Genomic DNA, 22,138 nt, shown 5'->3' with positions numbered 1-22,138 from the left:
TAGCAGTGTGCCTGGTGCTACAAGAACCCGCCGGGGTGTGTCCGGGTGGCTCTGCACCTGGCGTCCCTGCAGCCACAGGAGCTCCAGGTGCTGCTGTCCCTCCTCTCCATCCCCTGGGGTGAGGTCTCTTTTCCATTTTCTTTGTGAATTTGTAGTGCCATCTGAACAGCTGTGTGGCGGCTGCTCAGTCTCCCCAGTGGCTCTGGCGGGAAGCACCTTTCACGCCCTCGCCATCAGTGTCTTAATCCGCTCACTGGCTCACTAGGTTCGTTTTCATATTGATGGGTTTTGAGAGGCCTTTTCAGTGGGATAGAACCCTTTGTTAGATGTGTGGTCAGCTTCCTGTCCTGCCTGACTGCTGTGGCCCCTCTGCCGGGCACAGACTGGCACTGCTGCTGCCCCGTGCAGGGTGGAGCTGCCGTCTCAGAGCTGAACGACCTCCTTCTTTCTCTTCTTTTTTTTTTTTTTAATTTTAATTTTTATTATTTTTTAGTTATTGATGGACAGAACGCCATTATTTTGTTTGTTTTTATGTGGTGCTGAGGATCAAACCCAGTGCCTCTCATGTGCTAGGCAAGTGCTCTGCCACTGAGCCCTAGCCCAGCCCCAGCCTAGCCCCAGTCCCTGCCACTTCTTCCTGAGTGGCCAGGGCTGTTCTGGCTCCTGTGCTGTTGCATGTAAAATCAGTTTATTGACACAGACTGAACTCCTGGATGTCTCTGGCATGGTGCCAGATGCACAGGTCGGGCTAGGGAGGGCCAGCAGCACCCCTCACGCTTGTACAGCTCTGTCCTTCCTTCCAGCACTCGGGGACTTATAGCGTGAAGATCTGCACTGTTTTAGACCAAGCATTTCCTCTTTGAGGGGATTTTATTGTTTAAATAATTAATTGAACTTCTTTTTTTTTTTTAAATATAGGTCAATGAGCCTTTATTTTATTTAAGTCTGTGTGGTACTGAGAATTGGGCCCAGTGCCTCACACCTAGATCAGCGCTCTACCTCCGAGCCACAGCCCAGCCCTGAGGGGATCTGTAAAAGGGTGTCTTTAAGCTTTGCCCACCCTCCTACCCCCCACCCCATGTGGGTGCATTAGCTTGTTGCAAGTGGCCCTGGGACGTGTGGCCCAAGAACACTGGTGGATTCCAGAGCTAAGTCTGCATTTCTTGGTGTCGTGTGCATGCACGAGCAAGGTCTGAGACCAGGAGCTGCTCATCTCCCTCCTGCCGGTGTCCTCTCCCGGCCTTGCTTCTTGCACTAGCAGGGCCCGTCTGTGTGAGCCACGGTGTGAGAGCCCAGGTGCAGGCCTGGGTCCCGTCTTGAGGCGGAGCCCAGTCCCTCACCTGCAGCGTTAGCCGTGGGCATCCTGTGGCTGCTCCAGGTCTCAGCCTGTGCGGAGAGCTCCTACTGGGCATGGCGCAGCTGCCCTCCAGCTCCACTCACGCACTTCGGGCATGGGGGCTACCCTGCAGCCCAGCCCAGCCCAGCCCAGCCAAGGCCCGAGCCCCAGATGAGTGCAGGGAGGACCACAGCTTTCTGCCAGCCTCCTACTCAGGTCCAGCAAGGCTGCCTCAGGAGGGGCGTCTCATCCAAGGTGAGCAGGCCCAGCTGCTCAGTCATGGACAGGCAGCAAAAAAATGCAGGAGGTGGGAGGGTTGGGTCCTGCAGGGCACGTCCCCACTAGGCCTCACCTTGCCCAGGCCCCACCACCTGGTCTGGGCCCTGTCCTCTAATGTCAGCTTGGGCTTCCCGAGGCTTCTTTTTCAGGATATTTGAGCTGATAATTCAACTTATTGGTCAGAGACAGGAGGAGCCCCATTACTGTTGCATCTTGGTGGATTTGGGTAGTTGGTGGCATCAAAGAAGTGTTTGCCCTGCTCATGTTTTGATGTCTGCAGGTCCTTCCTGAAGTGAGGACTCCTGTCCTCTTTCCCTTTGTCCAGCTGGAGGTGTTCTGAAGTCTGCCCACACCCAGGCCACGGGTGCTCGCTGCTCTCTGCTTCTCTGGCTGGTTTCACTTAGCTGCTTCTGCTCCCTCGTCCCCTTCCCTGGGCTCCTCCTCTTCCCGGCTCTGGCAGCCCCTCCTGCGATTTCATCTCAGTCAGGCCCCTCTGAGGCGGGGCTGCGGGAGTGTGGCCGGCCTCCTGTGCAGCCTTACCCCTTAGTCACCTCTCAGCTGTGGCTTTGCCCCGGGGTCCCAGTGTGCTGACTGCACCACAGTCCAAAATGTCAAGTGGACAGTTCCAGGAAGAGCAATCCGCACATTTTAGATCAGACACCCTTCCGAGTAGGGTGGCAAGGGTTAGGTTAAGTGCTGGAGGCCCTTCCTGCAGGGTCCACTGTGCAGCGTCAGCCTCTGCTGCTCCCTGCTGGCCAGTGCTCCCCAGGCAGGCTCAGTCCACCGGGTAGTCTTGTTAGGAAGACACTGCCTGCAGTGACTGGGGTCCCCTGTGGGAACCCACAATTGCACAAGAGGTGGGGTTGGCAGTGGGAAGGTTAGGGAGCACTGGGTGGGCTGGGGAAGCCAGGGTGGGGAGTGCCGTGTGGGCTAGGGTCTCTGCTCCCACATCTGGGAGCTGGGCTCGGGGTGATGCCCTTACCCTGGTCTTTGGGGGCCTCTCTGTTCTGCAGTCTTATGGGAGGGCTTTTGGGATCCTGGTGGCCTGTCTCTCCCACCTGTCTGCTGAGCTGCCTCTGGTGGAGATGAGGCCCTGGCCATGGTACACAGGGTCACTGAGTGTGGCTGCAGTGGGCCAGGCCTGCAGAAACTTCTGGGAGGTGGGACAGCCAGGCTGGTGGGGGCAAGGTGTGGGTGGCCTTCCGGCAGCATCCAGGCTGAACTGCATGCGCCTTACAGGTTGTGCAGCCTGACTCTGAAGAAGCTGGCGGTCCTCAGGGAGCTGGAGAAGGAGCTCACATCAGTGGTGATCGCGGTCAAGATGCAGGTGAGCTCAGCCTGCCAGCCCTAAGAGTCCCTCCTGCTTCCTCTTAGTGTGGGGCTGGCAGACACAGGTGCAAAGGCGCAGGAGGCTGCATCAAACAAGCTGGACAGGGCTGGACCGTCCCTCTTTACACCCGTGGCCTCTCCCCGCATTCCCCATCATGTCCCTGGCCCTCTGTGTGTCGGTTTCCCCCTAGCCAAGGCCCTTCTCCACGGCCCCAGAGGCACCCAGGCCCTCGGGCTGCATCTCTGCACTGCCCTCTCCTGCTGTCCCAGCTGGGTAGGTCTGGATCTCCGAGACGCAGAAGCTAGGATGACTGGTAGTGGGACAGGGAGCCGAGCAGGAACGAGGAAGGAGGGCTGTGGGGAAGGACCTCCACTCCCCTGCCACCCTGGTCCAGACCTGACCGCTGATATCCCCCGAACCAGGCCACCCAGGCCTGCGTCCTGCCACATGACCCTGCTCCGGGCTCCCTGGGTGGTGAGCTCCATGCCCCCTCCTTTGCTTCACATCCCCAGGCTCCCCACCCCCAGCCCCCTCTGCAGCTGCCTGCCCACCCCACCTCCAAACCTTGGCACATTCTGTGTCTGATGCTGTGGGAGTCTGACACTCAGCGCACCTGGCCACATCTCCCCTTCTCTCCAGCATGAAGTCCTCGGGGTCTGTCCTTGCTGGACAGAGAGATGCTGTTTTTGTGTGTACTTGGGACTGAGCCCAAAGGCGCTTGAGCACTAGGCCACATTCCCAAATCTTTTCTTTTGAGGCAGGGCCTTGCTAAGTTGCTTAGGCCTTCACTAAGATGCTGAGGCTGGCCTTGAACTTGCAATCCTCCTGCCTCTGCCTCCTGAGTCGATGGGATTGCAGGCGTGCACCACCACATCCTGTGGAGCAGGTCCTCTCAGACAGTACTGTGAAGAACAGCGATGGTGCACTTGAGTTTAGTTTGGTGTAGGTGGGAGGTTGGGGTCCTGTCAGTTCATACAGTGACTTTCCACATGCTGACAGGAAGCTCCTGCTGACTGAGGCCACTTAACGCTCACTGCGCCTGCGTACTTTGTGTCTGTCCCCAGATGGTGCCTACCCTCTCTCTCCTGGCCACAGTGTCTCTGTGCCATCGGCACTAGGCCTGAGGATGTCCTCTGGAGGGCCGTCGGCCCTGTTTGACCTGCCTTTTTTAAAATATGGGATGCCCAGCACACTGGCCTACCAGCTAAGGCTGGCGTCTGCCGGGAGGCGTCTTGGTGACTGTGTGCCGTGGCGGGTCCTAGAGGTGGGGTTGGTGCAGCAAAGGGAGGGTGTGCTCAAGGCTCTGGTGTGTGTCCTCTGCTGCCCCTGAGAACCCTCCTTGCTTAGGCCTCCTGCCCGGGATTCTCATCGTGACGGCTTAAAGAGTGACTAAGTGACCGTGTCCTTGGTTTCATTTAAAAATTCCCTTCAAATCAGCAGATCTGTCTTCTCACAGGGCTCCAAACGGGTCCTCCGCTCTCATGAGATTGTGCTGCCCCCCAGTGGACAAGTGGAGACTGACCTGGCCTTGACCTTCTCTCTGCAGGTGAGTCTCATACGGGGGATGGGCATTCTCCTCATGCCCTGGATGTTGGCCTGGCCTGCTCAGCACCTGGAGTGATGGACACCCCCTCACTAGGGCAAACTGTGTGCTTTCTTATTTTGAGCTTCTCTTGGTGGTAGCTTATTAAACGGTCAGAAAATTTTCTTGGTGTACCATGTTCTATTTTTATTCATTTCTCATGGTTAAAAAATGTAATGAGGAGGCCACACATCGAATTCCCAGTTAAGCTCATTCTCATATTTAGAGAAGATGGGCAGGAGTACAGGGGAACTCAGTCTACTAAGTTCACAGCCATGAGCGTTGGGTGTGCCTCGTGGTGGACTGTCTCTCAGCTAAGATGTGGCTGAGCGCCTCCCAAGGCCAGTGGGAAACAGAGAGCCCCCCTGGTTCTCTCCAGAGCCTTGCCCCTTCTAGAAAGCCAGCCCAGCACCAGTTAATTCAGCACCCACTAAACCAATTCATTCTAAGTTCCTATGACTCCTCTTCTCCTTTTAAATGCACGAGTCTGGTGAAATGCCCGTGTCCCTGCGAGCTCCCGCCAACTACCTCCCCATCACCACCCACCACCCACCAGCCCTACCCTGCCTGGCTACCTGGGGCCGGCCACTGGAGCTATCCCCACCAACATGCTCCTGGGGTTTGTAGTGTGTGACTTTTTGGGGTGTCCAGTTCTTTGAGGTGTAATTTACTGAACAGGACTCACCTGTGTTGAGAGCAGAACCCTTGGCTTCTGCAGTGTGAACAGGCACACAGCCCTGCTCAGCCAAGAGCAGGGGCTCATCTGCTTTGGTCCCAAGGTGCTTTCTCAGTGTCAAGTCTTGAGAAAGAACCTGTGAGCATCTGTTTGGGCAAGTCCCTCCAAGTAGTCCCCTCTGGCTGCCTAGCTGGAGGGTACACACACCCGAAGGTGGGAGAATGCACGGGGGTCAAGGCCATGGCTGTCTCCTTCATGCATCCATGAACACTCATGGCCCCCCAACCCAAATATCTTGGCAAGCCATTCCCATCCACCAGCTCCAGCCAGCAGGGCGGGGGCAGAGCCAGGCAGCTCTGCCCAGGATCAAGCCCTACTGCTGTGCTCGTTTCTGGGTGGTGGAAGACAAAGGGCCCGGGGACCAGGGGCAACCCTGAAAGGTCTCAGGCAACATCAAAGGTCACCCCATGCAGACCTGACCTCATGGCACATGGGGCAGGCTGCACTGGGCACCTCAGGGCGCTCACTTTTGCCCGCAGTACCCGCATTTCCTGAAGAGAGAAGGCAACAAGCTTCAGATCATGCTGCAGCGCAGAAAGCGCTACAAAAATCGCACGATCCTGGGCTACAAAACGCTGGCTGCGGGCTCCATCAACATGGCCGAGGTGAGTACTCTGGGCGCTGTGTGGCACTGTGCAGGCTGGTTCTAGGATAGCAGAGCATTTGTATGTGGCAGATTACTCCTACATGTCCGGTGTTCACACCACAGTGACCAGAGGAGTGGGCTCCCCCGTGATGCTGAGCTCAGCCCAAATGTGCTGCGTCTTCCTGGTCCCCTAGCCCCACATGGCTCAGCATAGCTCCTGCCACACATGCAGCCCTATGTGCACGTCCAGCTTCCATACCTGCCCACCGTGGCAGAGGGCCCAGGTGGACCTGTCCTGGAACCCCTTGCAGAAGGCTCCTCCTGGGTATCCCATGTGGCCCTTGCCAGCCCCAAACATGGGACTGGCTGAAGCAGTGGGAGCACCTCAGAAGGAAAACTGCCCAGCAGCCCCATGTCATCCTGCGTGCCGTGGGGTACTATGGGGCCGGGGGACTGTGCAAATGGAAGGGACTTGTGACATAGAGGCACCCTGGGCTGAGGGGCCCAGACTTCCTCATGGGTCCGGGAGCCACAGCAGTGGCTCTGAAGAGGGACAGCTGGGGTCTCGTGGAGCTGTACTGGGCCTACCTGGGGCAAGCATCGCAGCAGCAGGCCTGGCTGTAGCACCCCACCCCGACGGGGCTGCCAGACTCCGGTGCGGTCCCGCCCCACCAGTCACTGCAGGCCTGGGTCTCCCCGACCCCAGCTGCCCCGCCATGCCGCACCCAAGCCCCCATCCTGTCTCCTGGAACTCGCCTCCGCCCCCAGACTCTGGCCTCTCCCTTGTGCTAGACTGACTGTTCTAAAGGCCACCTGCCATGGCGCTGCGGCTTTAAAGCCTGTCCGTTCTTGGGAGAAAGGGCCAGGCCCTGGATGTGGCCTCTGCATCTCTGCTCCCCACAGCCCACTGCCCCACAGCTGTGTGCTCTGAAGCCAAGATTGCCTCAGTGCCTGCCTCTTTGTGCTCCCTGGCCACCCTCCTCCAGGCCCTGCACTGTCCTCTCCCACCACACCTCTGGCCCCAGACCCAGCTCGGCCTTCCCACGGGGCCTGGTTTCCTTGCTGCTTGGCAGTGGCTGTCCCTCACTATGACCATTGCGGGCTGTATGTCATCCCATGAGCTCTGGTGGTTTGGGGGATAAAGGTAGCTCTGACCTTGCCTGGTGGGCGTGGGGTGTGTCATGAGGCTCACCTGGGGGCTGTGCCAGCCTGGTGTGGTCGCAGAAGCTGCCACATAGGAGTAGGCTGGGGCTGTCAGCGAGGCTGGTACTGTTGTATAAGGATGGCACGTGGCAGGAGGACAGTGTCCCTAAGGTTGGGACATGGGGTCAAGCCAGTGCATGGACATAGAGGTGACGGCTGGGTGGTCTCCCCGTGAAGCCCCAGGGGCCTCTAGCGGTAGTTGGCCCCACCTACTGTCCCTCTGGCCCTGACCCACCATGTACTCTGCCCAAGGGACTTGGCGGGCAGAAAGGCCTGAGCTGGGTGTCTTGGGGACCTGCATGTGCATGTGGATGGCTGTCAGGGCCAGGGGCATAAACAGGAGAGCGCAACCCCAGGACCTGGCAGCAGGAGGAGCTAATGGCCCCTCAAGACCTGCTAGGCATGGCCTCCACTCACACTGGTGAGCGTCATGGTGGTGGGAGGAGGCCCCAGCTCTGCCCCCTTGGGGCTCCCGTCCCAGGTGGACCCAGGCCTCAGCCTGTGCACCCTCACCCAGGTAGCTGGGGTGGCAGAATTGAGGTCCACAGGCCTGACCACTGAGGTTCAGAATTGTAGGTTGGCCCAGCATTTCCCTGGCCTCTGAGCAGCTTCCCATGGCTCTGAAACTCTGATGGTGAAAACGGAGCCTGTAGGGTGGCAGGAGAAGGCCACCCCAGCAGGCTCCAGCTGTCACTGGGCCCATGGGCCAGCCAAGCTAGGGGGCGCAGGGCCCTCAGTGCCATATGGCACTACAGCCAGGCCCAAGTGGGACGGCCCCTGGCCATCAGCATCACCCAGCAGAGCTCCCAGCGGCAGAGCTCCTGAGTGCTGCTGCGAAGAGGCGCCAGTCCTAAGGAGCCCTGGCCAAAGCCCGGAGTGTGCTGGGAGAGCCGGGGGTTCTGGGCTGGGGCGTCAAGGAGCGGTCAGAGGGAGACTGGGAACCAAACGGGGGAGAGGTGGGCCACGGTCACCTCCCCAGCCCCAGCCCCAGCCAGCCCTGGGGACTCGCCCTCATCTGTGGTGGCTGGTGTGGAGCATGTTCCCAACCCGCTTCACAGGACCAGCCCCTACACTCCAGACTTAGGGTGCTCTCAGGAGCGGCTGGACACAGGGATCAGCGCAAACGTGCCTGTCACAGGAGGTCCCATCTCCCTCTTACCCTCCCACATGGAGGAGGCAAGAGTGGGTTTTCTTGGCAGAGGCCCTGACCCACCTGTCTCCTGCAGAGGTGGTGTGGGCAGGCAGGGCCAGTGGGCCTACATCCGGGCTGCTGCTCACCCGCAACAACCAGTGGCCCTTCCCTCAGCCAGGGTCACTGGGATGGATCCATGTGTCCACCTCTGGAGAATGTTTTGGCCTCTGAGCCAGTGGTTCACACCAAGTCTGAGGTCACTGCAGGAAAGTGACAGGTGTGTGGAGCTGGGCCTGCAGAGGCAGGTGAGGGAAGCAGCCTCTGAATGGCATATACCCGTGCAGAGTATGTGGGCACCTGTGTCCCTGTTGGTACACAGGTGCACAGAGCCCAGGAGTGGGGGAGTCTTGGTGTAGGGCTGCCAGCTGACCTAATTTGGCATCTGACAGGATGTGAAAGCAGGTGTGAGCTTTCTTAGAATTTTATTTTTTTACTGATTAGACTTAGCACCCCCAAATCAGGACCCAAAATTTTTTAAAAATCTGATCTATGGGATTGGGGCTGGGGCTGTAGCTCAGTTAGCAGAGCGCTTGCCTAGTATGTACAAGGCCCTGGGTTCAAGTCTCAGTGCTGAATCTGATGTATAAAATCCTGACGTGGGTCCCATCAGCTGGCCACCAGCAGGGCTTCAGAGAGCTCGGGCCTGTGAGTGAGGGCTCTGAGACATGGTGGTGCAAGGCAGGCAGGGACCAAGGGATGGGCGCACCCTGCCTCTCTGGTTTGTGACTCTTTTGTAGCAGTTGACCCTAGAGCTCGATGGTCTCACAAGCCAGACCTGGTAGGTCCTGTGCTTGCTCGTGGCCATTCTTCCTTGGCCCCCATGAACACATGCCCCTGGACAGGCATTTTAAGGGCTGGTGGCCGTGTCACGTTCCACGCTGGCCCTCACCCCTGCTGCCATAGGTCGCTTGGCTGTTGTGGGAGCCGGGGCCTCCTGGGTGGCTTCCCAGGCACCACAGGTGTGCCAGAGACCAGCTGGCTGCAGTCGGTCCTATCTGTTTCCTTGTCTGTGGCATCTAAGCTGGGGCTCTGCTCCCCTGCTCACTCCATCCTCATCCTGGCTGTCCCCCTAGCCCTGTTCTCCTTTGCTCTCTGTTGTGGACTCTCTTGCCCACTGCCAGGCACCTCCTGCTCTCAAATATGGGGCTGCCAGGGTGGAGGCCCTTTCCATTGGTGGTACATTCTAGCACCATCCCCTCCAGGTGATGCAGCACCCCTCTGAGGGCGGCCAGGTGCTGAACCTCTGTAGCAACATCAAGGAGGCCTCCGTCAAGGTGGCTGAGATCTGGATCATCTCCCTGTCCAGCCAGCCCATCGACCATGAGGACAGCGCCATGCAGGCTGGGCCCAAGGCCAAGTCCGCAGGTGAGTGAGGCGGCACTGGTTTGCCCTGGCAGGGGTGGCAGAGCTGTGGACTGTGGGGCACCCAGGTCCTGAAGGCTGAGTTGCATGTGCTCAGGAGGTGTTGTAAGTCAATCAGTGCCACCTGATGCTCTGGGGCCTACTTGGGTGGCTTCACAGAGACCAGGTACCCTATGGGCCGTCCTCTCTGTCCCCTTCAGTCTGTGGCCTGGGACAAATGCTGGGCAGCCTGCAGCTGCTGCCACCATCACAACTGGGCCCCCCGGGGCAGGGAAGGCTGCTGGAGGTTGACTGGGGCCTGGCTGAGACGCTAGAGGGCAGGATGCAGTGGGGTCCAGAGCAGGGTCGTGTGGTCCCGCTGACCCTGCCAGGCCCGCGGGCTGGGGGCCTGTGAGCCACCTTGGTGCCAGGGCAGTGGGAGGACTCGAGTCTCCGCCATACCCTGTGCTTGCTCCACAGACAACGACTCTGAGGACGAGTACGAGAGCTTCTCCTCGGAGCAGGAGGCCAGCGACGATGCTGTGCAGGGGCAGGTAACTGAGGCTGGCCAGAGCGCGGCCACGGCCACAGGGAGGCCCCTGGATTCTCCCACCCCAGGCTCCCACATGCCCAGGGGCAGCTCCAAAGAGGCTGTGGCTAGGGTGGCCTCAGCAGTACCTCCTTAGGGCTGCATGCTTGGCTGGCCCCGCCCGGCCCAGGTGGGTGGTTGTGACCTCAGGCGTGTGCTGTGCCCGCAGGACCTGGATGAGGATGACTTTGAGGTGGGGAAGCCCAAGAAGCAGCGGCGCTCGATAGTAAGAACGACGTCCATGACCAGGGTCGGTGGAAGCTGTTCTACTAACACGGGGTGGTGGGGCTCGCGCGGGGCACCGTGGGCCTGAGGCCAGGCAGGGGCGTCCCTGGGCAACCCCTGACTGCCAGTTCCCGCCAGGTACTGCCCTCTGAGGCCTGCCCCAGGTCCTCGCTCCAGCTTTGCATGGTCACGAGGTCCCCAGGGTCTGGAGTGAGGCTAGATAGACTGGCCTTTGCTGCTGCGGCCTCCATGGGCCTGGGATGGCTGCCTCCTTGCCTCGGCACCACTCACACCTATGTGTGGCCAGTCCTGCTTTGCCCTGAGCCCGGCCTGCCTGCGGTCCCATGGGCACGGAGCTCGGCAGGGTTCCTTCCTCTAGGAAGAAAACTTGGGTGGGCCTCAGCCCTTCCTGACCCTCCATGTCCTTCACTGGGAACTGGAGACCCTCAACCCCAGCACTGAGCTGTGCCCCTGCAGGAATGGCAGTGTGGGTTGCCAGGGAAGTCTATGCTAGTGCTGACAGGGGACGGGCACTGCCCACTTGTGGCAGCATGTGAGAGGGAGGCCTTGGGAGGCTGTGCCCCTGTTGTGCCAGCTACTTCCATACAGGGAAGCCTGTTGTCCTGGACCATGGTTAGCACCAGTCAAGCCTCAGCTCCAGGGCCCTGGGCCAACCTCTGAAGGGAGGTGGGTGGGGCGAGCTGTCTCTCTGTAGGTTGACTTGGGACATACCTCGCTGGTGGCCAGTGGCTAGAGCTGAGACTGTACAGCCCAGGGCAGCCAGGGAGCAGTGGGGTTCAGACTGTCCACTGAGGAGGCACCGTCACCTTGTCTACCATATCTGCTCAGGGCCCACCCAGCAGCCTCCTTCCGGAGGGGGCTGGGAGAGCAGGAAGGGCTGTGAAGCTTCTGGAGGAATGGCAAAGCAGCACTTGCCCTCTTGGCACCCCTAGCACCCCTGGGTGGGGCCTGGGACGGTTAGCTCTCCCGGGCATTCTTTGTCTGGCTTCAGCTGTGGCCTGAGACCTGGTGAACATGTCGTGGGACTCCTGCAAGAGCCACGTTGCATGTGTCAGTGCTGCTGAGTGTTTCCCGTGCACCTCCTCTGGCCCAGCGCAGCAAGAGGCCCAGGCACAGCCCCACGGTGCCCCAGGAGTGGCTCCAGGTCATGCCTGACTTTGCCGCTTGCCTTGCAGCAACAAAACTTCAAGCAGAAGGTGGTGGCGCTTCTGCGGAGGTTCAAAGTGTCCGAGGAGGTGAGTGGGCTGAGCCTCCCTGTTGAGCGGCCTGCTGGGGAGGAGGTATCTGATCTCTGGGCAGCTACAGCTCTGTGCTTACCCTCTGTAGGGCATTGCCCTCTGCCCACCAGGCTGGGCGTCAGTGGAGCTGTCTCCTGACATCTCCCGAGGTGTCAGCAGAGAGCCAGGGACGGCCAGCTCCATGTCTGTAGAACTCCAAGTCATGGTCACCAGGGAAGATGGACACCGGGTTTTTGTGTTCATTAGCTTTCATAGATAGACTTTATTTGGGGAACTGTTTAGGCCCATAGAAAAATCAGGCAGGTGTGCACAGAGCTTCTGATGCCCCTGCCGCCATAGGCGGTCTCCCTTGCTGCAAGTACGGCATGGGTTCTTAGGTTTTAAATTCTTCTAGCGTTTCTCTAGTTTCCAAATTTTCTGTAATGAGCTTGTGTAACTTCCATAACCGAAAGAAAAACTCCTTGGTGGTTTCATTTTTTGTTTGTTTTGGTTTGGATTTTGTTGTTGTTTTGTTTTGTTTTGGGGTACCAGGGATTGAACTCAGGGGCAGTTAACTACTGAGCCAGCCCTATTTTGTATTTTTTTATTGAGAGACAGGCTCTCACTGAGTTGCTTAGCACCTCGCTGTTGCTGAGGATGGCTTTTAACTCGCAATCCTCCTGCCTCAGCCTCCTAAGCTGCTGGGACTACAGTCGTGGCCACTGCACCCAGCTTCCTGGTGCTTTAACACATGGTGTGATGCTGGGCTGCAGTGGAGAGGAGTGGCCCACACAGTGGCTCTGTGTCCCTGAACATGAAGGCCATATCACCAGAGCACCCACACTTGGTGGCTGCTCTGCTCGGGCGTAAGTGAGGCCTCCCTGACCCCTTCTGTATGCCGAGCAATGAAGGAGTGTCCTCAGCTGGCTCTCGACCACGGGGTTCTGTACTTGGCCCAGCCGGGGACTGAGTCCCAGAATGTACCTGACCCACACAAATTGGGTTCTGACTTCTGGAACTCAGCTCAGATTGTGAAGATTCGGCCAACATCCCAGGCACTGTACTTGGGTAAAGGACTCTATCGTTTCCTGGGGATGATCTCCTGGGATGGTGTGACAAGTCAGGTGGTCTCTATCTGCCACTGTACTCCCTCTGGTGTGAGGACCAGACCACCTTGCACAGCTCTGTCCCTGTGTCTGGGTGCTCTGGCCAGTGTGTGCCTCCCAGCACTGCCCAGCTTGTGGCCCTCACAGCAGCCCTGGGAGATGCAGGAGAGGCTTGGCAAGGGGCAGCCTCCTGCTGGGCCGGGAGCCCACTTAGACCACTCCTGCTGCTGTCACTGCAGCTCAGTCTGGGTAGCTAAGATACAGCCGAATGCTTCACTCCCAGTCCTGAGACTGGAAGTCCAGGGTCACGGCTCCGGCAGATGGGGTGTCTGGAAGGGCCTGGTCCTCTCAGATAGTATTGTCCACATGTCCTCACACAGCAGGGCAAGTAGGGGGAGCACACTTCCTCCACCTCCTGTATGAGGCCACTGATCACCTCCCAAAGGCCTCACTCCTTAGCACGTCACCTCAGGGGTCAGGTCTGAACATCTGAGTTTTAGGGCTCACGTCTAGACCCTAGTCCACAAAGTCCATGTGCTTCTCACATACAAAATACATTCTTTCCACCCCAGTAGCCTCAAAGTCTTAACTCATTCTAGCCTCAACTCGAGAATTTAAAGACCCAAATTTGAATATCATCTGCATCAGAGCAGGTCAGACTCCTCTCTAGCTGTATGTAAGCTCATGAAACCAGTGATGTGCTTCCAAAGGATAACGGTGAGACCAGCACAGGGTGGATGTTCCCTGTGGGAGGGAGGGAGCTGTCTCAAGGAAGTCAGAACCCAGCAAGGAAAATGCAGAATCTCCAGGCTCCAGATGGTCATCTTTGATGTTCCACCCACCAGGCACCCCAAGCGGGGAGTTGGGCCTCAGCCCCAGGTGGCCCACTCCTGGTGCTATAGGGTGCAGATGCAGAGGTATGTCCCTGCAGTCCTCCCAGCTCTGTGGCAGCTGGGGACTAAGTTCTGCCATCCTGGGTGCCCCACTCCCATGGCACCACTGGACTTTACCCCAGTGGGGGCTCTGCTGGAGCCCTATCTCCACAGAAGTCTTCTGCCTTAGCCCAGGGCATCCTGTGGGTCTGGGTGAAGGTGCCCATGCCCCCGGCTCTTCTCGCCTCTAGAGTTGGCACCATGTGGGTACCGAACAGTAGACCACTTATGCCCTCTGGAGGGGTGGCTGCTGCTATCCCTATCACTCCAGAGCAGTGCCCCCAAATGCAGGGAGCAGAGCAGAGATTGTGCTTCCTAGCATTCTGGGCCTGTGGTAGGCAGGACAGCACCAAAGACTTCTCAAGTGCCTTTAGGCCAGTCTCCAGCTGTCCTGTCCATACTGACCTCCTCACATTCACTGGCCACCCCCTGATGTTCTCTTGCAAACACTTTTTCACTCTGTGCAGCCTTTCCCAGGGAGAATCTTCCAGACCTTAAGTCCTTCCCTTTCTTTTTTCTTTTTTTTTAAATGTTTATATTTTAGTTTTAGGTGGACACAATATCTTTATTTTGTTTTTATGTGGTGCTGAGAATCGAACCCAGTGCCTCACGCATGCTAGGCGAGCGCGCTACCACTTGAGCCACATCCCCAGCTCTTTTTTCTTTTCTAGATAACTTTATTTTATTTATTCATTCATTTTTTTGTGTGTGTGGTGCTAAGGATGGAACCCAGTGCCTCACGCAGGCTAGGCAAGTGCTCTACCACTTAGCCATACCCCAGCCCTTTCCCTTTCTTTTTTTTAAATTTTATATATATTTTAGTTGTTGATGGACCTTTATTTTGTTTATTTATTTATATATGGTGCTGAGAATCAAGGCCAGTGCCTCACACGTGCCAGGCCAGCGCTCCATCACTGAGCCACAACCCAGCCGAGGTCTTTTTGATAAGTTTCATCTTTAATTCCTTTTTCTCGCTGCACATTACTGTGCGTAGTCAAGAGAAGCCATGTGGCACCCTTGGTGCTAAGCTTGGATTTCTTCTGCCAGCTGTCCCGTTGACACTTGGAAGTTCTACCTTCCACCAGACACTAGGACACAGACAGAATCCAGCCAAGCTCTTTGTCGCTTTCCTCCAGTTTCCAATAGCATGCTCCTTCCTGGGTGAGGTGTCTCGTGGCCTTTGGTGGCATGGTCCTGCCGAGGTCTGGCTCCGAGATGGCTCTCTCCATAGCTCTCCTCTTCTGAGCATCGCCAGAACCTCCCTCACAGCTCACCTCGGTGGGCTCCACAGACCCTTCCAACCTCTACCCTCCCCCATTCCATAGCCTCTTGTACGTGTCAGGAGTCTGTCACAGCATCACTGTGCTTCTGCGCCTCCCTGTCTGGGACTGCTAGAGCTGCCACAGCTGGACACCTTGACTGGTGATTCAGAAACAACCACAGTGTGTTGCTTACAGTTCTGGAGGCTGGGAGTCCAAGACCAAGCCTCCCATAGATGCCCAGTCTGGAGGGGGCCTGTTCCTCATGGACAGCACTGTGTGTCCAGGGTGGGCAGATGGGGAGAGTATGCTTCCCCACAGTCCCCCTTTTCTCAGTACTGGGCATTGAACCCAGGAGTGCTTTACCCCTGAGCTGCATCCCCAGGACTTTTTATTGTATTTTGAGAAGGGGTCTTGCCGAGCTGCCCAAGCCTGGCCTGGAACTTGCCATCTACCTCCTCAGCCTCCTGAGCAGTTCCAGCTCCGTGTGCAAGGACACAAATCCCATTTATAAGGCCACCTCTCATCCCCTGATCACCTCCCCAAAGCCCCACCTCCTAATACCATCCTCGGGGGCCTAGGTTGTGGCAGGGATCTGAGGGAACACACATTTGAGTTGCTGCCTCTGACACAGGCTGAGGCCTCTCGGGTCTTTGATCAGCACACTCAGCAGAGCCACGGAACTCCAGGCGCAGTGTGTCCCTGGGCCTTTAGCCTCAGCTAAAAGGCTGTTCTTCATGTCACCTGTGAGTGGCACACCTGTATAGTCAGTAGGTTTTCAACAAAGGTGCCACGTTCATCAGAGAAAAAATGATCTTTTCAACAGAAAATGAACCTCAACACGTAACCTCATGGTATGCAAAAGTCACCCTCTGAAAAGTCATGTACTAAATTTAAAACCTAAAAAATAATTACTTAAATTTTAAACTCGAAACATCAGAAATTTAAATTCTATCAAAATTCTAGAATATAAAGAAACATCTTTGTGAATGTGGATTAGGCGAAGATCTGTTAGGACCCAGAACACGTGTGAGTCTTCAAAGTGGGAAAAACAAAGCACTGGGCTCTGTCAAAAGTGGAGACTGAAGTGTCCACACTCAGAAGGGTGGACATTGAGCCCACTCACGGGAGGGACCTGGAGCAGCAGATCTGCAGCAGCAGGGGCAGGAGGAGTGACTAGGGGGACAGCGCTGGGGTGGCACCTCTGGCTGGCAAACCATGGCTACACATCTGAAGCATGGGGTGGCTCCTCGGGCGGGTCGGGGTCACCTGTGCTCTTCCACACCCTGGGGGTGTCACGCCGCGCTCTTCCACACCCTGAGTCACTTCATAGTCTGGCCAGTTTGTGGTGTTTTTTTAAGTTGTCAAGGGAACTTTATTTTATTTATTTAAATGCAGTGCTGAGAATCGAATCCAGGGCCTCACACATGCTAGGCAAGTGCTCTACCACTGAGCCACCATCCCAGCCCCAGTAGTTTTTTTTTTTTTTTTTTTTTTGAGGTATACTGGGGATCAAACCCAGGCCTTGTGGTGCTAGGTGAGCACTCTACCACTGAACTACATCCCCAGCCCCATGTTGTATATTTTTGCTATAATAAAAAAGTAGAGCTGGGCGAGGTGGCTCACGCCTGTAATCCCAGCAGCTTAGGAGGCTAAGGCAGTAGGATCATGGGTTCAAAGCCAGCCTCAGCAGCAGTGAGGCCCTAAGCAACTGAAACCCTGTCTCTAAATAAAATACAAAACAGGGCTGGAGCTGTGGCTCAGTGGTCAAGCGCCCCTGAGTTCAGAACCCCCTTCCCCCAAAAATTAGAAATTTGCCTGTGAAAAATACTAAGAGAAAAAGCAAGCCACAATATGACAGAAAATATTTTTAAATCACACGTCTGATAAAAATTTCTATCTAGTGTATAAGAACTTTCAAGACCCGGTAAGAAAGACGACCCAAGGTTCAAGTGGGCAGGACTCACCCAGTGGGTGTGGCGAGCATGGGGAGGGCCTGAAGAGGAGGTAGTGGCAGCAAGGCGCGGGTGGACCCTGCCGACTCTTGCTCAGGTGGCAGTGCCTGCGGGTTGATCTGCAAGCCCACGTTGTCCCTCTGCAACCCCACGTTGTCCCTCTGCAAGCCCGCTGCCTTTGCAAAGAGACCCACCAGCCGGCTCTGACATCAATGCATCAGAGCAAGGGCCCCCACCAGCCGGCTCTGACGTCAATGCGTTAGAGCAAGGGCCTCCCAGGAAGACAGTATCTAGAAAGAAGCTGGAAGATTTACACTTCCTGGTTTCAAAACTTACCACCCAGCTGAAGTGGTCAAGACCATGGTGCTGACACCAGCACAGACCTAGGTCAGCGGAATGGAGTCCAGCGCCCAGGACAGATCTTACATTGCCACCAGTGTTCAGCAAGGACATTAAGACCACCCTGTAGGGGAGGGTGCAGGCTTCTCAACACACATTGCTAGGAGAACTGGTCCTCATACCACATACAACAGAACCCACAGCAGAGAACACCTTCAGGACACTCAGCAGGCAGTGGCCTCTTAGATTTGACACAGTGACAAAAGAAAAATAAACTGGAATATCACAGTAGTTAATGCTTTTGCACTCTAAACAATACCCTCAAGGATATGAAGCAGCAGCCCAGAGAATAGAGCTGTTTAGCGAATTATAAAGGGCTTGTGCTCAGAATATATAAAGATAACTTGTAACTCAGAAATAGCCCAGTTAAAAACAGGCGTCTGTCTCTTGAGGAAGACACCCGATGGGAGCTGTGGTGCTCCCGACTACTGCTCCCGGCCCACAAGTTGCCAAGGAACAGAGCAGCCAGGAAGCTGTGCTGCAGCACAGCTTTTACAGTACTGGAAAGGTGGCTGTGAAAACAGGTGAAAAAACAGCTGTGAAACAGCTGACCAGCTAGGGTGCACCTTCCCCGAAGAACCCATGTCCTGCTGTGGTCAGAGATGCAGAGGTGTGGTGGAGGCCCGCAGGGGGCCTGGCAGCCTCAGAACCAGGGAAATGCCTATGGTGAGGTCCACATCCAGTCCTCCGGAGGCGCCAGCAGACCCTCAGGCTGGCTGGGAGTGGAGGTTGAGGTTACCACTTCAGAAACTGTCAGCTACCCTAAGATGGTGTTTCTCGTCTGTTTAAAAACATGAATTGTCTGATTAAAAGATGGGCAAAGGATCTGAGTAGATGTTTCGCCAGAGAAGAGAGAGATGTGGTTAATAAGGACTGTCATCAGTGGGCATCGGGTAAGCTGGTTGTCAGGTAGGTCACCATTTGCCCCCCAACAGCAGGCACATGTGCACGGGTGGGTGGAAAGCAGGCACTGAACACTCCAACTCATGCTCCTGGTCAGCCCTAAGGAGGTAGGGGTGCATCCCCACTGTGACCCCTAGGCTTGTGCTGCTAGTTTTATCTGCAGGAGCCACGTGGGAAACAGTCCAGTTGCCCATCAGCGCTGGCCCCAAACACCTGCTCCCACTCAGAAGGGACCAGCACTGACACGGGGCTCGCATGGGCCTGCCACCCCATGCTGAGTCAGATGCCAGACGCAAGGCTGCATCCTCCCGACTCCACTCTGGCAGTGTCTGGAGGGGCTGGCTCACAGGGCAGGCCTGGGGGTGGCTGCCAGGGATGCAGCTCTACAAGGGCACAGGCTTCCTGGGCAGACAGGAGGTGCTCTGCACTGCCGCCTACAGCACAGCCGCACAGCTGCAGGCACTTCCCAGTGCTCCCTGGCCTACACTGCGTGCTCGGCTTCCTGTGCGGGAAGCACCCCCTAGTCATTGACTGAGGGCCAGGTCAGGCCGAGGAGCCTTTGTACCACACACTGTGAGGACCTGAGGTCTTTGGAGAGAGTCCCGGTTCCCAGAAACTAGAAAGTAAATAAGATGGAAGTGCTGGTCGCTGAGTGTGCCCAGCAGCTCAGCACTCTGCTTGTCCTCCTTCTGCAGACCACTCTTCATAGCCCATAGGCTGCTGCCAAGGGTGGGTATGGGCCTTTGTGGGGCCCTTATGCACCTTTGGTGTTGTTACAGGTCCTGGACTCAGAGCAGGACCCTGCGGAACATGTCCCTGAGGTGGAGGAGGACCTGGACCTTCTGTATGACACACTGGACATGGAGAACCCCAGCGACAGTGGCCCTGACATGGAGGAGGATGATAGCGTCCTCAGTACTCCTAAGCCCAAGCTCAGGTGAGTCAGCAGAGCCAGATGGTCATTTTGATGAACCCTGCAAAGAGACTTCTGAGCGGCCCTCAGGATGCCCCCACACCTGCTGCTTGATTGGTGGCTGACCTGGGTTGGCCCTGGGCGCTGTGGGCAGGGCCACCTGCCTCTGAAGGCTTGGAAGGTTCCCACAGGCCAGACTGCCAGGGGCAGCCTGGATGGGGCGGTGGGCCAGTCAGTCCCAGGTGGTTGCGGGTAGACTGAGCCAGGTATCAGGAAGGGGTGTATTTGAGTGAATCCGGTGGGAGGTGCCCGAAGGCTGGCAGGAAGCTGGGGTAAAGTCTCCACAAGGCAGTGTGGTTCTCAGGTGACAGAATCAGGTGAGCTCTCAGGTCGTTGGGATGGGGGTGGACTGGAACGATCTGTAGAAGGCAGGAGCTCGGGGCATGGGGCAGGTGGGATGTGGGGCAGGCTGTGAGGATTGAGGGGTCCTCCTGGGTGCTGGAGGCCTGCCAGCACCTCTCCTGGGGTGGCAGGGGCTGGCTGAGGCTGGCCTGGGGCAGGAGGAGCAGCACGGAAGGTCTCCTCGCAGTTTCGCCGTGGACGCTTAGGAGACCCTGTTCTGTGGGGTGGGAAGCACAGCCCACAGGACAGTGTGTAGGCCTCGGTGTGACTGGGTGTGGCAGGTCTGGGGTGTGGGTGGCAGCTGAGGTTTGAGGCTTTTTAAACCTACATGGTACAGAGAGGCACATACAAGAAAGTGGTATCCTGTGTCATTAGGCAGGTCCACAGCTGACCCTGGCTCCCTGGCAGCTCCCGTCTTACCCTGACACTGACTTTAAGCCACCTTTACTCCTTGTTCTGGAGGGCAGTGTCCTGGGCTTGGCTTCATTTCTGCTGGTGTCTTGCTGCACTGGGGCTGATATACTGGCCGCTGGCTCCCACCCGGCATGGGTGGGGGCGCCCTCCAGGGTAGTGTGGCCATGCAGAGTTCCATTCCAGAGCCTACAGGATGGAGATGCAGCTCTGTGCTGCCCAGTAGCCATAGACCATGCTACCACCTGGGCCTCCTGCCTCATCTCTCCGCCTGGGCTTGAGTGAGCCCTCTGCGTTCTGCACTGCTGGGACGACACCAGCTCCTCCCACACCATCTGGGTCCTCCCCTGTGAGTTCAGTGATGTTGGCCTTGTTGGAGAGTCCCTGGCCAGTTAGTGCCCACAGTTCTGGGTGGGGCATGGACATTTCAGGACTGTGGTCTTGGGTGGTCACACAGCTGAGTCCCTGTTTGTCCAGGTTTTAGGACTTAGCGGGCACCTCAGTGCTCTCAGGAGTCCTGGCACTGTCCTGGCTGGTAATGTCTTTTACATCTTTTGGGTCTGTACCCTCTTTTCCCCCTCACTCATACCTTATCTGCTGGAGGTGGGCATGTTCTGCCCAGTTAATCTGGAATGGCCTGGTTGGCCTGGATTGGCCTGTTGGTCTGGAACAGGCCTCGAGTGGCCTGGTTGGCCTAGAGTGGCCTGTGCTTGCTGCGGGTGCCTTCACTGTGCTGTGGAGAATGCTCTGCTTCCTGCAGGTCTCTTCAGGCAGCCTCCAGCAGGTTATTAGAGTGGAGCTGCCACTCAGCCTCTCAGTTGTTGACAGCCAGGAGCAGACAGGGTTTCAGGGATGCCTGTTTTCTGAGAGGGGCCCCTGGGCTCCTCTGTCTGCCCCTTCATGTGTGATAGGAGAGCCTCACTTGCAGTGTGGGGAGGGTCTTGGAAAATGACATTCATCCCTTTCCCGAGCCAGGCCATACTTCGAAGGCCTGTCGCACTCCAGTTCACAGACGGAGATTGGGAGCATCCACAGTGCCCGCAGCCAGAAGGAGCCTCCAAGCCCGGTGAGTGGCAGCAGAGCCCTTGGGTTCCTGTCTTCATGCTGGACAAACACTGGGCAAGCATGTCTCTGGTTGCCATGTGTTCCCAGTGGCAGGAGACTGTTCTGGATGACCTGAGCCCACAGTCCAGGAAAGTCCCATTTGGTGTCCCCTGGGCCTCTTCCCATTTGCAGCCAGAGAGCAACACAGCCTGATTCCTGTCTCCATCCCCAGGCTGATGTGCCAGAGAAGACACGGTCCCTAGGAGGCAAGCAGCCAAGTGACAGTGTCTCTGACACAGTGGCCCTTGTAAGTAGGCGTGGACATGCTTGTCTAGCCGTGCCCTGGGCCCCAACCTACCATATGGAGCGCCTGTGCTCACTGCCTGGACATGGGCTGGCCCCGGGCCAGGCTGCAGGTGCTCAGGGTGCCCAGTCGAGGGCTGCTGCTTGCTTCCACTGACATGGTGGCCCATGAGCAGTGGGTTTCCCTGGTGCCCTTTGGAAGGGTCTCCAGATGGTGCTGGGCTGTGTGGGAGCTGGGTCTCTGGCAGGTTTGGTGCTGGTCTCCCTGCAGTGTTGGACCAAGAGTTCTGTGATGTACAGGGCTCCAAGGTGGCCTAATCCTTCCCCCAAGCCAGGACCACACAAGCCGAGAGGGACTCCAGGTGGGCTTTGTGGTTCTGGGCTAGGGAAGAGCACATAGCTTCCTTCTCTGCCCAGCAAAGTGCACCAGCCTCACGGGAGCCATCGGAACAACCTGAGGACAGCCCTGAGGCCGAGACCTCCACCCTGGACGTGTTCACTGAGAAGCTGCCACCCAGCGGGAGGATCACCAAGACAGAGTCACTAGTCATCCCCTCCACCAGGTCCCTGTGCGCCCCGGCCTGCCAGGAGGAGTGGCTCCCCATGGGATGGGGCTGCTGACCTGATGGGAATCACGGGGAGAGGCCGTGACCTTGGGTACCTTCTGGAGCCGGAGTTGGGCCCCACCTTGTGCACAGCTAGCTGCCTCCATTGTCTGGCTGTCACCTGCACTCCCTGGAGGGCCACATGTCCAAGGGTGCTGCCCCTCTACCTGCCATGCCCCAGGACAAGCTGCTGAATGAAGCCTTGGGGGAACAGCTGGGGGCCAGGAGGCCGTTGAAGTGGGTGGGACTGGGGACAGGCAGCAGGCAGG

General features: G+C 57.2%; 1 protein-coding gene across 7 annotated transcripts in view; it reads left to right on the top strand.

The window, feature by feature from the left end:
- The window catches only part of Pacs2 (phosphofurin acidic cluster sorting protein 2), a 78,339-nt gene that overhangs the window by 41,638 nt on the left and 14,563 nt on the right, over nucleotides 1-22,138 (top strand). For 4 of the 7 annotated variants that reach the window (XR_013090718.2, XM_076849524.2, XM_076849528.2 and 1 more), the window contains exons 2-12: nucleotides 2,855-2,942; nucleotides 4,402-4,491; nucleotides 5,743-5,868; nucleotides 9,447-9,609; nucleotides 10,066-10,139; nucleotides 10,344-10,424; nucleotides 11,596-11,655; nucleotides 18,971-19,128; nucleotides 20,893-20,983; nucleotides 21,194-21,268; nucleotides 21,682-21,827. Coding sequence is in view for 6 of the 7 variants with exons in the window: in XM_076849524.2 (XP_076705639.1) it covers nucleotides 2,855-2,942; nucleotides 4,402-4,491; nucleotides 5,743-5,868; nucleotides 9,447-9,609; nucleotides 10,066-10,139; nucleotides 10,344-10,424; nucleotides 11,596-11,655; nucleotides 18,971-19,128; nucleotides 20,893-20,983; nucleotides 21,194-21,268; nucleotides 21,682-21,827 (1,152 nt within the window). In the remaining variant the exon portion in view is untranslated. Of the gene's footprint in view, nucleotides 1-1,389; nucleotides 1,592-2,854; nucleotides 2,943-4,401; nucleotides 4,492-5,742; nucleotides 5,869-9,446; nucleotides 9,610-10,065; nucleotides 10,140-10,343; nucleotides 10,425-11,595; nucleotides 11,656-18,970; nucleotides 19,129-20,892; nucleotides 20,984-21,193; nucleotides 21,269-21,681; nucleotides 21,828-22,138 lie in introns of those variants that run through there. The other 3 variants (XM_076849526.2, XM_076849525.2, XM_076849527.2) reach the window with 2 other exon arrangements.

The sequence above is a fragment of the Callospermophilus lateralis genome, chromosome 3 (genome assembly GCF_048772815.1).
Source record: "Callospermophilus lateralis isolate mCalLat2 chromosome 3, mCalLat2.hap1, whole genome shotgun sequence".
In the NCBI taxonomy this organism is placed as follows: domain Eukaryota; kingdom Metazoa; phylum Chordata; class Mammalia; order Rodentia; family Sciuridae; genus Callospermophilus; species Callospermophilus lateralis.
Note: the sequence above shows the minus strand (reverse complement) of the source record. Positions and strands in the feature narration are given on the sequence as shown.